The sequence below is a fragment of the Babylonia areolata genome, chromosome 5 (assembly GCF_041734735.1).
Source record: "Babylonia areolata isolate BAREFJ2019XMU chromosome 5, ASM4173473v1, whole genome shotgun sequence".
In the NCBI taxonomy this organism is placed as follows: Eukaryota; Metazoa; Mollusca; class Gastropoda; order Neogastropoda; family Buccinidae; genus Babylonia; species Babylonia areolata.
Window position 1 is genome coordinate 53702141 of NC_134880.1, and position 12119 is coordinate 53714259.

At 42.3% G+C, this 12119-nt stretch overlaps 1 protein-coding gene across 1 annotated transcript in view; it reads right to left on the reverse strand.

Annotated features, from left to right (window-relative positions):
* LOC143282179 (uncharacterized) overlaps positions 1-12119 on the reverse strand; it is a 214240-nt gene that overhangs the window by 23277 nt on the left and 178844 nt on the right. The window contains 10 exon segments of the mRNA XM_076587751.1: positions 190-393; positions 1304-1510; positions 2581-2793; positions 3504-3632; positions 6214-6420; positions 7377-7580; positions 8446-8640; positions 9384-9559; positions 10772-10943; positions 11868-12052. Of these exon segments, the coding sequence (XP_076443866.1) occupies positions 190-393; positions 1304-1510; positions 2581-2793; positions 3504-3632; positions 6214-6420; positions 7377-7580; positions 8446-8640; positions 9384-9559; positions 10772-10943; positions 11868-12052 (1892 nt within the window).

Consider the following 12119-nt stretch of genomic DNA (forward strand, 5'->3'; position numbering starts at 1 on the left):
AAATATATGCATAAAACACACACACACTCTCTCTCTCTCTCTCTCTCTCTCACGCACACACACACACACACACTCACTCACATACATACACACACACAAACACAACACACATACACACACACAAACACAACACACACACACACACACACACACACACACACACACACACACACACACACACACACAAACCTGCTTCAGCCGCACTTCATCCAACTCTTTGCGCTGATCCAACATTTCCTTGGTCAGCTCCGCGTCCTGCTTCCTACGCATGTCCTCCATACGCCGCCTGCGGTTCTTGGCCAGCCGATCGCGCAGGGACAGCATCTGCCGGGATTTCTCTGACTCCAGTTTGTCCTGCAGGTCTTCCAGTTCCTCCCTGTGTCTGGCCATCAGCTGCACAACGAATGGTCAAGTGGTCAAGTGGTTAGCTTCGTGGAGCGATGACTTGGGAGGACACAGGTTCGAGTCCCATCAGAGTGTGTTTGTTTCAGGGTTTTTTCGGCCCCTACATCTGTGGCTGGCTCCTACCAAGATTGGAGTGTGCCACGGGCTCTTATTTGAAATAGGAAGACTGCATTGTATTGTAATGTAATGTAATATATTGTAGTAGTAGGTCTCCTTCGGTCATGGCTGACCATGGATAGAGTATATCCGACCTAATGTCTAATTGGGCTGTCTGCTTGTACCAAGCAGCGTCGCCTGTGACTGTAGAGACCCATGCGAGAGAGACAGTCTCTGTTGCAGCGGTCACATGTGTAAGCTGATGCTGGTCTGTCAGCTGCCGTCCCTTTTCTGCGAGCTCGCTTTTCTGCTGCAGCAGCTGACAGTTTGTCCTCACCAATCCGTAGCTGATTCTTGAGAGTGCTTCTCCAGCAGTTGCAGTCACCTGCAAGGTCCTCCCAGGACTATTGTATTGTATTGTGTTGTATTGTATCATATTGTTTTGTATTCCTTTGTATTGCATTGTATTCCTTTGTATTGTACTGTACTGTACTGTACTGTGCTGTGCCGTGCTGTGCTGTATTGTATTGTATTTTTGTCACAACAGATTTCTCTGCCTGAAATTTGGGGAGCTATCCCAAGAGAGAGTGCATCACTACAGCACAGCACCAACTTCTTCTCGTTTCTACTTCTTTTTTTTTTCAACCTTTTTTTTTATTTTAAGAAAACACTGTTTAAGTACTTACACAGCTTTTATCATTATATCACTCTACAGCTATATATCAGTTGCTACACGAATATAGCTGTTGTTTCTTTTTTTACTTACTAATCCGGTAGCTGATCTCAAAAGATCTTCTCTCACCTCGTCCAGCTGCTCCTGACTCAGATCGGAACGAGCAGCCCGCTCAGCAGCGTTTTTGTTTTTCTTCTCTCTCAGCAGCTGCTCCATCTCGCTGTCGGCGTTCTTCTTCAGGCCCGCCTCCTCTCTCTGTGCCTCCTGGTCCAGTCTGGAGGCCAGCGAGTCTCGCTCCTGCTTGTGTCGCTTCTTCATCTCCTCCTTCATGCGCTCCTGCAAGACATCGTAATAATTATGATGAATAAAAATTAGTAACAATAATGATAGCAGATGGTACTTATATGGTGTGTGGGCATGACATGTGAATAATTATAATAATAATAACAATAATGATAATCATAGTACATTGTACTTTTATGGAACAAGTTCCCTATATAATGGGTTCTAAGCGCCTCACACAAAACGATGTATATACAACAGTGTATGATAGCATACCTCTGCACATGAAAAAACAACACATACATATGTGGATTCAAATATAGACCACACTATAAACTGCAGACATGAATAATCATATACACACACATACACACACACACAGAAACACAAACAACACATACACAAAGCCACAAAATATGCCCTACACATGTACACACACACACACACACACACACACACACAAATGCATACACACACACACAATCTGCACATGTTGATTCACACAACCTGAACCCAGTCACATCGAATCAAACAAAACTAAACAAAAATCTGAATGAAATGATTACTTCTTTTCTAATCCACAAAGGAAACTGCAACATACAGATTAGAATATTGGTTTTGTTCATGACGTTGCTTCCTGTTTTGTATGACTTCAGACAGTAAACACACCATCCAAACAAAACTTGGAACAAACCAGTGAAAAACTAACCCTACCCCTTCTTTGTGCACATCTCTTCCACCAATGAAAAACTAACCTGTTCTCTGAGCATAGCCCTTCCACCAATGAAAAACTAACCTGTTCTCTGAGCATAGCCCTTCCACCAATGAAAAACTAACCTGTTCTTTGAGCATAGCCCTTCCACCAATGAAAAACTAACCTGTTCTCTGAGCATAGCCCTTCCACTAATGAAAAACTTACCTGTTCTCTGAGCATAGCCCTTCCACCAATGAAAAACTAACCTTTTATCTGAGCATAGCCCTTCCACTAATGAAAAACTAACCTGTTCTTTGAGCATAGCCCTTCCACTAATGAAAAACTAACCTGTTCTTTGAGCAGAGCCCTTCCACCAATGAAAAACTAACCTGTTCTTTGAGCATAGCCCTTCCACCAATGAAAAACTAACCTGTTCTTTGAGCATGGCCCGCTCCTCAGTGGACTGCGAATAGTTGACGTCAGGTCGGTGCTGCAGACCAGATCCAATGTCGGAAGTGTCCGTGTCACTGCCCCCTTGTGCAAGCTGACGGGTCTGCTCCAGGACAAAACGCCGAGCGGCCTCTTCCTCCATCTGCCGAGCTGCCTCCTGCAGTCGTCGCTGACGCCTTGCTGACAACTTGGCCTGCACGAGATAAAAGCATTGGTGTTGTGTTGCGTTTATCATGTTGTGTTGTGCTGTGCTGAGCAGTGTTTTTCTGTGCTGTGCTGTGCTGTGCCATGTCATGTGTGTTGTGTTGTGTTGTGGTGTGCTGTGCTGTGTTGTGCTGTATCTTTGACACAAGATTTCTCTGTGTGGAATTCATGGTGCTCTCCCCAGTGAGAGTGCATCACCACAGCACAGCACTATCCCTTTTCTTTTCTTTTTTTTTTTTTTTACATGCAAGTATATTTGTTTTATCAACAAAAAGGAATTTTCTCTTTCGCAAATGAAACAAGAACATACCTGGCATGCACCACCACCACTCCCCACCTCCCCTGAAAACAGAAAATATCTGCCAACATGGCAGGGGGAAAAAGGAAATTTTCTATCTAAAATTACGTTTAAGTAACATACTTACCGTGACCCACTGGTGCAGACTCCAGCAGGGGTCTGACATTCCTGTCCTGTGCAAACTACTATCCGCCTATGCGGAGAAAATGAAAGTAGCTACAGCCGATAACCTCCCGGAAGTAGGTGACCTCCCCTTTGCCCCCCTGGCTAGTGCCCTCTTTTGACGTACTCATACACATAAAAGCCCACTCCTGGAAACGAGAGAACGAGGGGGCCACACCCCATGAATGAAGAAGAAGAAGGGGGAGAAAAAGAAAAAGGCCTGCTCTGTGTGTTCTCACCTGCAGGTCAGCAAGGTGTCGGTTCTTCTCGCTCTCAAGGTCATGCTTGCGAGACTCCATGTCACGACGATACTGGTCCATCAGCCTCTGGGCAGCCAGTCGCTCCTTTTCCGGGATGCTTGCCTCAATCTGTGAGCAAGTGAGCGCATACAAGCACTTATATGTATGTAGCATATGTGCTTAACTCTTTCACCACCATAGGACACTTTTTTTTGACTAGACAGTGCACTGCCATAGGCGACTTTTGTCGACATCGAGGGGTCATATTGATAAGACCATTTTTCACATTGTGACAAAGTTTAACAGCTGCAGCAAGTTTCCCTGCCAATAGAACAATGACTAACCTTAGCCCCCTGACCGAGTTTGAAGAGAACAAGTCAACTGTGTTTTTTTTTACATGAACCAATGCCTGTGACTGAGAGCATCGTTTCTAAAATATCTGGCACTGGGGAGTGTTGTTCACACAGAAACTTGGCGGCGAAAGAGTCGAAATCCAACTGTGTTTAAATTCGTTCATGATTTCTGATTCATGTTTGTTTGTTTTTTTGTTGTTTTTTTTGTTTTGTTTTTTCTCAAGGCCTGACTAAATATGTTGGGTTACGCTGCTGGTCAGGCATCTGCTTGGCAGATGTGGTGTAGCGTATATGGATTTGTCCGAACGCAGTGACGCCTCCTTGAGCTACTGAAACTGAAACTAAACTGATTCATGTTTGTACATTTTATGTGCTATCCTCCCCAACCCCCCCAGCATTCCTTGTGACCCTGGAAGACTTGGTAATAAAGACATTCTATTCTATTCTATTCTATTCTATTCTATTCTATTTTTTCTGGCTGACATGTCACAAGAATGACCATGTCACTCCCTTTTTTATGAGCAGATGTGGTGTTGCTTATATGGAGCAGTCCACATGTTATGATGGCTCCATGAAACTGAAACTGAAATGGTCACTCCATCATCCAGCATCAAGATCTTGAGAAGGGATTTCAGTTTCATTTTCACCTTCAACTTCAAGGAAGCATCAAAGTGTATGGATTAATTAATAGTGTACCACACCACAACTGCTGGAAAAAAAATATTCAAAACTATATATAAAAAAAAAAAAAAATTAAAGATATGTATGTGAGCTCTCCTGTATGACAGTAAACCCCAGGATTAAAAACTGGACACTGCACCACATGCCTGAAGTTGGATGAAGCAGGATATGTGAAAAGAGAACGAATATAAAGGTCACACACACACACACACACACACACACACACACACACACATAGATAGATAGACAGAGATGTGTGTGTGTATACATACATACATATATATATATATAACACAACAACAAAGAAATATATATTCATATCTAGTTAGTTAGTTATTCATTTATTCTGACTAAAAATAATCATGGTAATAAAAACAAAGCACAGAGTATAGCATTTTGATTCATTTTTATAAGTCTAATATCGCCAACATGTGTGAATATGGATGCACAATTAATTTCCAAATAAATAAATAAACATGTATTGCATTGTATTGTACTGTACTGTACTGTATTGTATTGTATTGTATTGTATTGTGTTGCATTGCATAGCATAGCACTGTATTGTATTGTATTGTATTGTATTGTGTTGCATTGCATAGCACCGTATTGTATTGTATTGTATAGCATTGTATTGTATTGTGCTGTGTTGTGTTGTATTGCGCTGTGTTGTTGTGTTGTATTGTGCTGTGTTGTGTTGTATTGCGCTGTGTTGCTGTGTTGTATTGTGCTGTGTTGTGTTGTATTGCGCTGTGTTGCTGTGTTGTATTGTGCTGTGTTGCTGTGTTGTATTGTGCTGTGTTGTGTTGTATTGCGCTGTGTTGTGTTGTGTTGTATTGTGCTGTGTTGTGTTGTATTGCGCTGTGTTGTGCTGTGTTGTATTGTGCTGTGTTGTGTTGTATTGCGCTGTGTTGCTGTGTTGTATTGTGCTGTGTTGTGTTGTATTGCGCTGTGTTGCTGTGTTGTGTTGTATTGCGCTGTGTTGCTGTGTTGTATTGTGCTGTGTTGTGTTGTATTGTGCTGTGTTGTGTTGTATTGCGCTGTGTTGCTGTGTTGTATTGTGCTGTGTTGTGTTGTGCTGTGTTGTGTTGTGTTGTATTGCACTGTGTTGTTGTGTTGTGTTGTGCTGTGTTGTGTTGTGCTGTGTTGTGTTGTGTAGTATTGCACTGTGTTGTTGCGTTGTATTGTGCTGTGTTGTGCTGTGCTGTGTTGTGTTGTGCTGTGTTGTGTTGTGCTGTGTTGTTGCGTTGTATTGTGCTATGTTGTGTTGTGCTGTGCTGTGTTGTGTTGTGCTGTGTTGTGTTGTGTTGTGCTGTGTTGTGTTGTATTGCGCTGTGTAGTTGTGTTGTAATGTGCTATGTTGTATTGTGCTGTGTTGTGTTGTGCTATGTTGTATTGTGCTGTGTTGTGTTGCATTGCGTAGCATAGCACTGTATTGTATTGTATAGTATTGTATTGTATTGTGTTGTGCTGTGTTGTGTTGTGTTGTGCTGTGCTGTGTTGTATTGCGCTGTGTTGTTGTGTTGTATTGTGCTATGTTGTGTTGTGCTGTGTTGTGTTGTGTAATATTGCACTATGTTGTTGTGTTGTATTGTGCTATGTTGTGCTGTGTTGTGTTGTGCTGTGTTGTGTTGTATTGAAAAGACAGCAAATGAACAAATCAAGGACAGACAACCCACCTCCTTGTTGACGTCCCTGTGCATAGTGTCCAGTGTGTTGGTGTGCTCTTCATCCAGGGCCTGACTCATCTGTCGGCGCTGTTCTGCATCATCCGCGTCCAGTTCTGCGGACACCGCCTCCCTCTGCTTCTGGTGCTGCAGGTCCAGGTTTTGGAGGATCAGGTCACGGTCGCTGTCTTGACCTTCGTTTATCAGCCGGCTTGACAGCTACATGCACACAAAATAAAGTGGGTTTTTGTGTGTGTGTTTGTTTTTTTTTTCAGGTCACAATCGCTGTCCTGACCTTCGTTTATCAGCTGACTTGACAGTCAGATTGCACATAAAATCAAGTGGGGTTGTTGTTTTGTTTTTTTTGTTTAATGTAAAAGATGTGGTGGTAAAAGAAAAGGTGATGCCTGAGTTTTCAAAACTGACAAATGGAGAAGGTCTGTAAAAGAAGACAACAACAACTGCAGGTTACTTACCGTTTATGAATGAGTTATTTGACACAAATGATATGGTTCGTCAGCCGTCATGTTAAGATTGAAGTGCAACATGTGAACACAGTATAAGCTTTGAGCTTCTTGATGCTCCTTTGTTTGCATTGTAATCATGTGTATTGTTGAACAATTAAAGATTATTCAGACCAACACCCCTTCACCCTGATGAACTTTGAAGTAAACTGGAAGGGACGAGGGAAGTCCTGAAGTAAAAATGACAGATCTTGTTTTCCAAAACTAAGGCAGTGTATAGCACAAAGATTCAACTGAAAGTTCCTAGTGGACTGACAGTGCTGAGACAGTGGCAGAGGAACCTGGGTGTGGCTGTGTATGGTGAACTGGGATCAGCTGCATAGGAGCAGTGCCACTGGAATAATGCAGATGATGGGGCAGCAAAAAAAACCCCAAAAAAACAAAAAATCAAATCAAATGAATCATAATGATTCTGACAAGCAACCCTTTCTTCTTGAAACACTGATGAAAGATAAGAAATACAATGAAATCATTTAGATAAGATACAACTTTAATGTCTGCAAACTCACAGATATTTGGTTTCTTTGTTGCTGGTTTTTTGGTTGTTGTTTTTTTGTTTTTTTTGGCTCAATTACATGCAACACTGGGCATAAAAAAGCAAAACCCAACAAAACATAAGCAAACCGGCGCCAACACTGCAGCCTCTCTTACATCAGCCCTCTCCTGCTCCTGCCTCTGTTGGAGGTCGGTGAGTTTGGTCTGACGTCTCTGGGCCAGCTTGTCGTTCAGACGGTCCATCTGTGACTGCCTCCTGCGCTCCATCTTGTTGGCCAGCTCCTGTTCCTGGTCACGCTGCCTCTTCAGCAGTTCCTTCACCTTGTCCTCAGGCAGAAGGTGCTGTCCACCCAGGCCCTCCTGTCAACAAAAGAAAACAGTTCAAAACTGCATCTTATTCATGCTGTGTGTGTGTGTGTGTGTGTGTGTGTGTGTGTGTGTGTGTGTTTGTTTGTGTGTGTGATTGTGTGTGTGTGTGTGTGTGTGTGTGTGTGAGCGATGGTAAAACTATACACATGAAAAAATGCCACTTGTACATACAAAAGAACAATGGAGTTGCAGCACACAAACACAAAAGCATAAGAAGCTGGGTGCTATAGAAGTCATACATACAATCCACACTCTCTGCAGGCCACGGGAAAAGAGGATGAACAACCTCCATCAAACACCTTTACAGGCAACTTCACAGAAATGTTCTAAGTTTAAGAATGGCAACACAGAACACAGTAGAAAGGAAAAGAAAAATGACTGACGACTCAGATCAGACTGAAATTTATCCAAGTCTACGATGGTAATGTAGTATGACTCACAGTCTGGCAATTGACAGACTCACAATCTGATTGGTAAAGATGGCAATGTAGAACACAGAAGAAAGAAAGAAAGAAAGAAAGAAAAAAGAATAAGATGAGCGACTCACAATCTGACTGGAAATTATCAATGTTTAACTCTCTCCATACGAACGGCGAAAGAGACGACGTTAACAGCGTTTCACCCCAGTTACCATCATCAAAATATTGCAAGCGGAAGACTCTTATACTGAAGAGGTGAATGTTGACAAAGAATACCACAATTCTGACGACGGAAGCTAAAGGTTGGGTCATTCAGACACCCACTGGACATCCGAGGGGTCTGTGTAGAGGAGAAGAGAGGACTGGCCGTACTGAGTGAGTTAAGATGACAATGTAGAACATAGAAGAAAGAAAGGAGAAGATGACAAGCGACTCACAATCTGATTGGTCAGTGATGACGACATGTCTTTGCGAAGCTGATCGGCAAGAAGGTGTGAAGTCTCACTGTCAGCGCGGGACTGACCGGCTGTCTCCTCGTGGTGGATGGCAGACAGCAGACCTTGTTCCGTGCTCAGCGTGATGTCCGTGGTGTCGGCGCCCTCCACTGGTGGGGGCAGGCCCGCCTCTTCAGCCTGCATTGTAGGGCATGCATGTGTGGGTGGGGTGGGTGGAGTGGGGGTTGTGGGTGGGTGTGGGTTGGCGTGTATGTGTGTGTGTGTTTGTGTGTGTTGGGAAGGAGGGGCGGTGTGTAAGTATGTGTGCGTGGGTGGGTGGCTAAGCGTGTGTGTGTGCATGTTTGTGTGTGTGTGTGTGTGTGTGTGTGTGTGTGTGTGTGTGTGAAAGAGCATGTGTCTGGGTGGGTAGGTGGGTACGTGTGTGTGTGCATGTTTGTTTGTGTGTGTGTGTGTGTGTGTGTGTGTGTGTGTGTGTGTGTGTGACTGAAGCCCAACTGAATGACACAGGAAATGCATGATGAATGCCCACAGGCAGCTGTCAGTCAGCTCAATCCAGGTAGACAGCCTGTTGCACAAATGACTCCATATATTTCTTTACAGATTATTGTTTGTTGATAGATTATTCTTTCAGACAAATCATTCTTTGTTGACAAATTATTTTTTGTTGAAAAATTATCTTTGCTGACAAATTTTTACTTGTTAACTTTCTTCTTCTTCTGTTTTTTTTGTTTTTTTTTTTTTTTTAATCATTTGTTGTTGGCCATGTAATTTTGTTAAATTTACTTTTGTGTTATGTTTTGATGATAGATTTTTTCTTTATTGATAAATTATACTTTTTGACAAACTGTTCTCTTTTTCACAGTTTTCTGCTGCTGTTGTTGACAGATTATTTTTTGACAGCAGGTTTGTTCATCACTGACCTCAGCAGTGTGTTTCTGTCGCAGCTGCTGTTCTCGGTTTCTGCGTTTCTCCGCCAGTCTTCGCCGCAGTTCTTCCAGCTGTCGCTGACGATTCGCACCATGCTTGTTGAGGACTCCCTCCAGTTCCTTTTCATGCTGGCTCAGAATCTGCTGTATTTCTGAGTCCTTAAGGTCGCCTATGTTGTGGAAGAAAGAAAATAAGATTTGCGTTAATCATGTAATTGTTCACTGAGTGCACAAATCCTAATCCATGCAGCATCAATATTTTGCAGTTTTTGGTGGTGGTGGTTTTTGAGAGCAATGAAGTAAAGTGCCAGCAAGAAAATCTTTGTTAACCTCAGTTGTGATTCTGTGCATGCTCTGTTGTTTAGTATGGATCTGTCATTTCAATTTTCAACACAATCAAAAACTGAACATTTCTCATTAATATTACATGCGTTTGTCATATCAGGAAATCAATCAAATTTGGTGATTCTGCATTTGCATGACTTAAAACACGCGTGAAAATGCTTCCCTTTCACTGCTGTTTACTGGGACTTTTTGGTTTGTTTTGGGGTGATGTTGTTTGGTTTTGTTGTTGTTGTTTTTTTAAAGATTTTCTAGTTTTAGTTGCTTTCTTTCTGTTTCTGCTTTCGCTTTTGACTCATCTCCTGTGCCCAGTTGATGTTACTCCTTCGCCTTTCAACACAAGCCCCACACACAGATTGCCTCAGATTTAGTTCCCAGGGTTCCCACATACAGGACCAAACAAAATTCCGTACTTTTTCCAGACCTTTCCCAGAGCAGGCAAAAAATTTTCCATACCAAATACAAAGCCAAATTGGATTAAAAAATAAAATAAAATAAAATCATCTGCTGCACTGCTGATGAAAGAGACTGATGGTTATCCTGGCATCAATGTTCAATTTTCACCACTTTGATTTTTGATTACTTGTTTCATCAGATGTATTAAGCTCTATGTTGAATGGTACTAGTCAAGGGTCTAATCAAAATTCCGAGAATTTTCCAGAACCTGAAGGGTGAAACATATTTTTCCAAGACTTTCCCAGATTTCCATGACTCTGTGCGAACCCTGCTGGGTTATGAAATTTGGTCATGAAACCTTTCAGGACTATCCACTTCGTTGAGATCAATCCCACATGACTGTCACCACCTCAACAATGCCTACAAATCTATTTTCCCACTCTGTGTGGCTTCCTGTTGACTTAACATTGATAGTTCCCTTTGGACTGCTGACACTGGGACTATGACAGACGAACCAGGTAAGGCTACAAATGGGGGAATTGAAATGAGCAGCATGGGAGTAATGCCACTGAAACAATGCAGATGATAAGGCAGAAAAAAAAAAGAAAAGAAAAAAAAACAACAACACCTGTTTCCATGCTCACCTTGAAGTTTGAGAGCCAGGTCGTCCATCATTTGGTCGACAGTGCGGCGGCGGCTCTCCTCAAGGTCGTTCAAGGTCGAGTCGAAGGCTTCCTGCTCTGTTCTAGCCAGCTCTCTCTCCAGCTGCATTTTCTCTCCGTTCTGCTGTCGGAGAAGTTCACCTTGGGCAGCCGTCTGTCAAGATGGATGTGTTCAATGATGACGAGAACAATAATAATAATAACAATGAATATGATAATGTGCTTTTATATTGCGCTCACCCTGCGGCTTTAAGAGTCCTTAACAATACATGCGAAAATGACTTAATAGGGCACAGATTTTTGTAAAGTAAAGATACAAACTTCCTAAAAAATACTATTTTTAAGAACAGTGTAACAACATCACTCACAACTAATACCCCCCCCCCACCCCCCACCCCACCCCCCAGCGACGCCCCCAACTGCTGTTTAAAATACTGTTTGAACAAATATAATTTAATGATGCATGAGGGGTTCGAGCATTTTACATAGCACCATCAGTAACTTCCAAACACAAGTCTTTCCTCTTTCTTCTTCTCCAGTCAGCACAGAGAATGGAAATGCAAAGAATGAAAAATACATATCTGACTCACAAAGTACATATAATGAAATACCATTTTTTGTATTGTTCATAAAAGATGGAACTGAAATGGAAAATACACCGAACAGACTACACAGAAACAAAGCGAATGTCAGTACTCAGAATTTTTTTTTTTTTCTCAAACTGCTCACTCCTAAGAATTATAAAAGGCACAGTAAAAAAAACAGGAAAAAAACATACAAAATATTCTGAACAGAGAAACGGTGTAACATGTGTCGACAGAACGAGCTTTTCCAATAACACCATCGATGCACCATCGGTAAACGCCTTCAAAGATCACATTGACAAAAAGTTTAAGGACCATGTACTTTCCACAGAGTTAAATCTTTATTGAGCTGTAGATAAATGTAGTATACACTATGCCAGATTTAAACAAGGGTCTGTTCACAAGTGATCCAAAAGCACATAAATGGACACTGAATATGAGGGCAAAAGGCTTTTAGCCTATAGCCAAACATTTCTGTGATTCTGTGATTATACCTGTGTGCCTGTTCCCATGCCCCCCGTGTGGAAAACGTTGACGGAGTTGCTACCAGTGCCACCAACAGGAGGTTCTCGTTGCAGCTTTTCCCAGGTCTCCTTGTTCAGCGGGATGTTGCCGGAGTTCAGGCGATCCAGCAGCAGTTTCAAGGCTGCCATCAGTTCGGCCTCACGAGCCCCAGCATCTGAAACACAAACATTGTTTGTTTGTTTGTTTGTTTTTTGTTGTCTTTTGTTGTTGTTGTTTTGGTG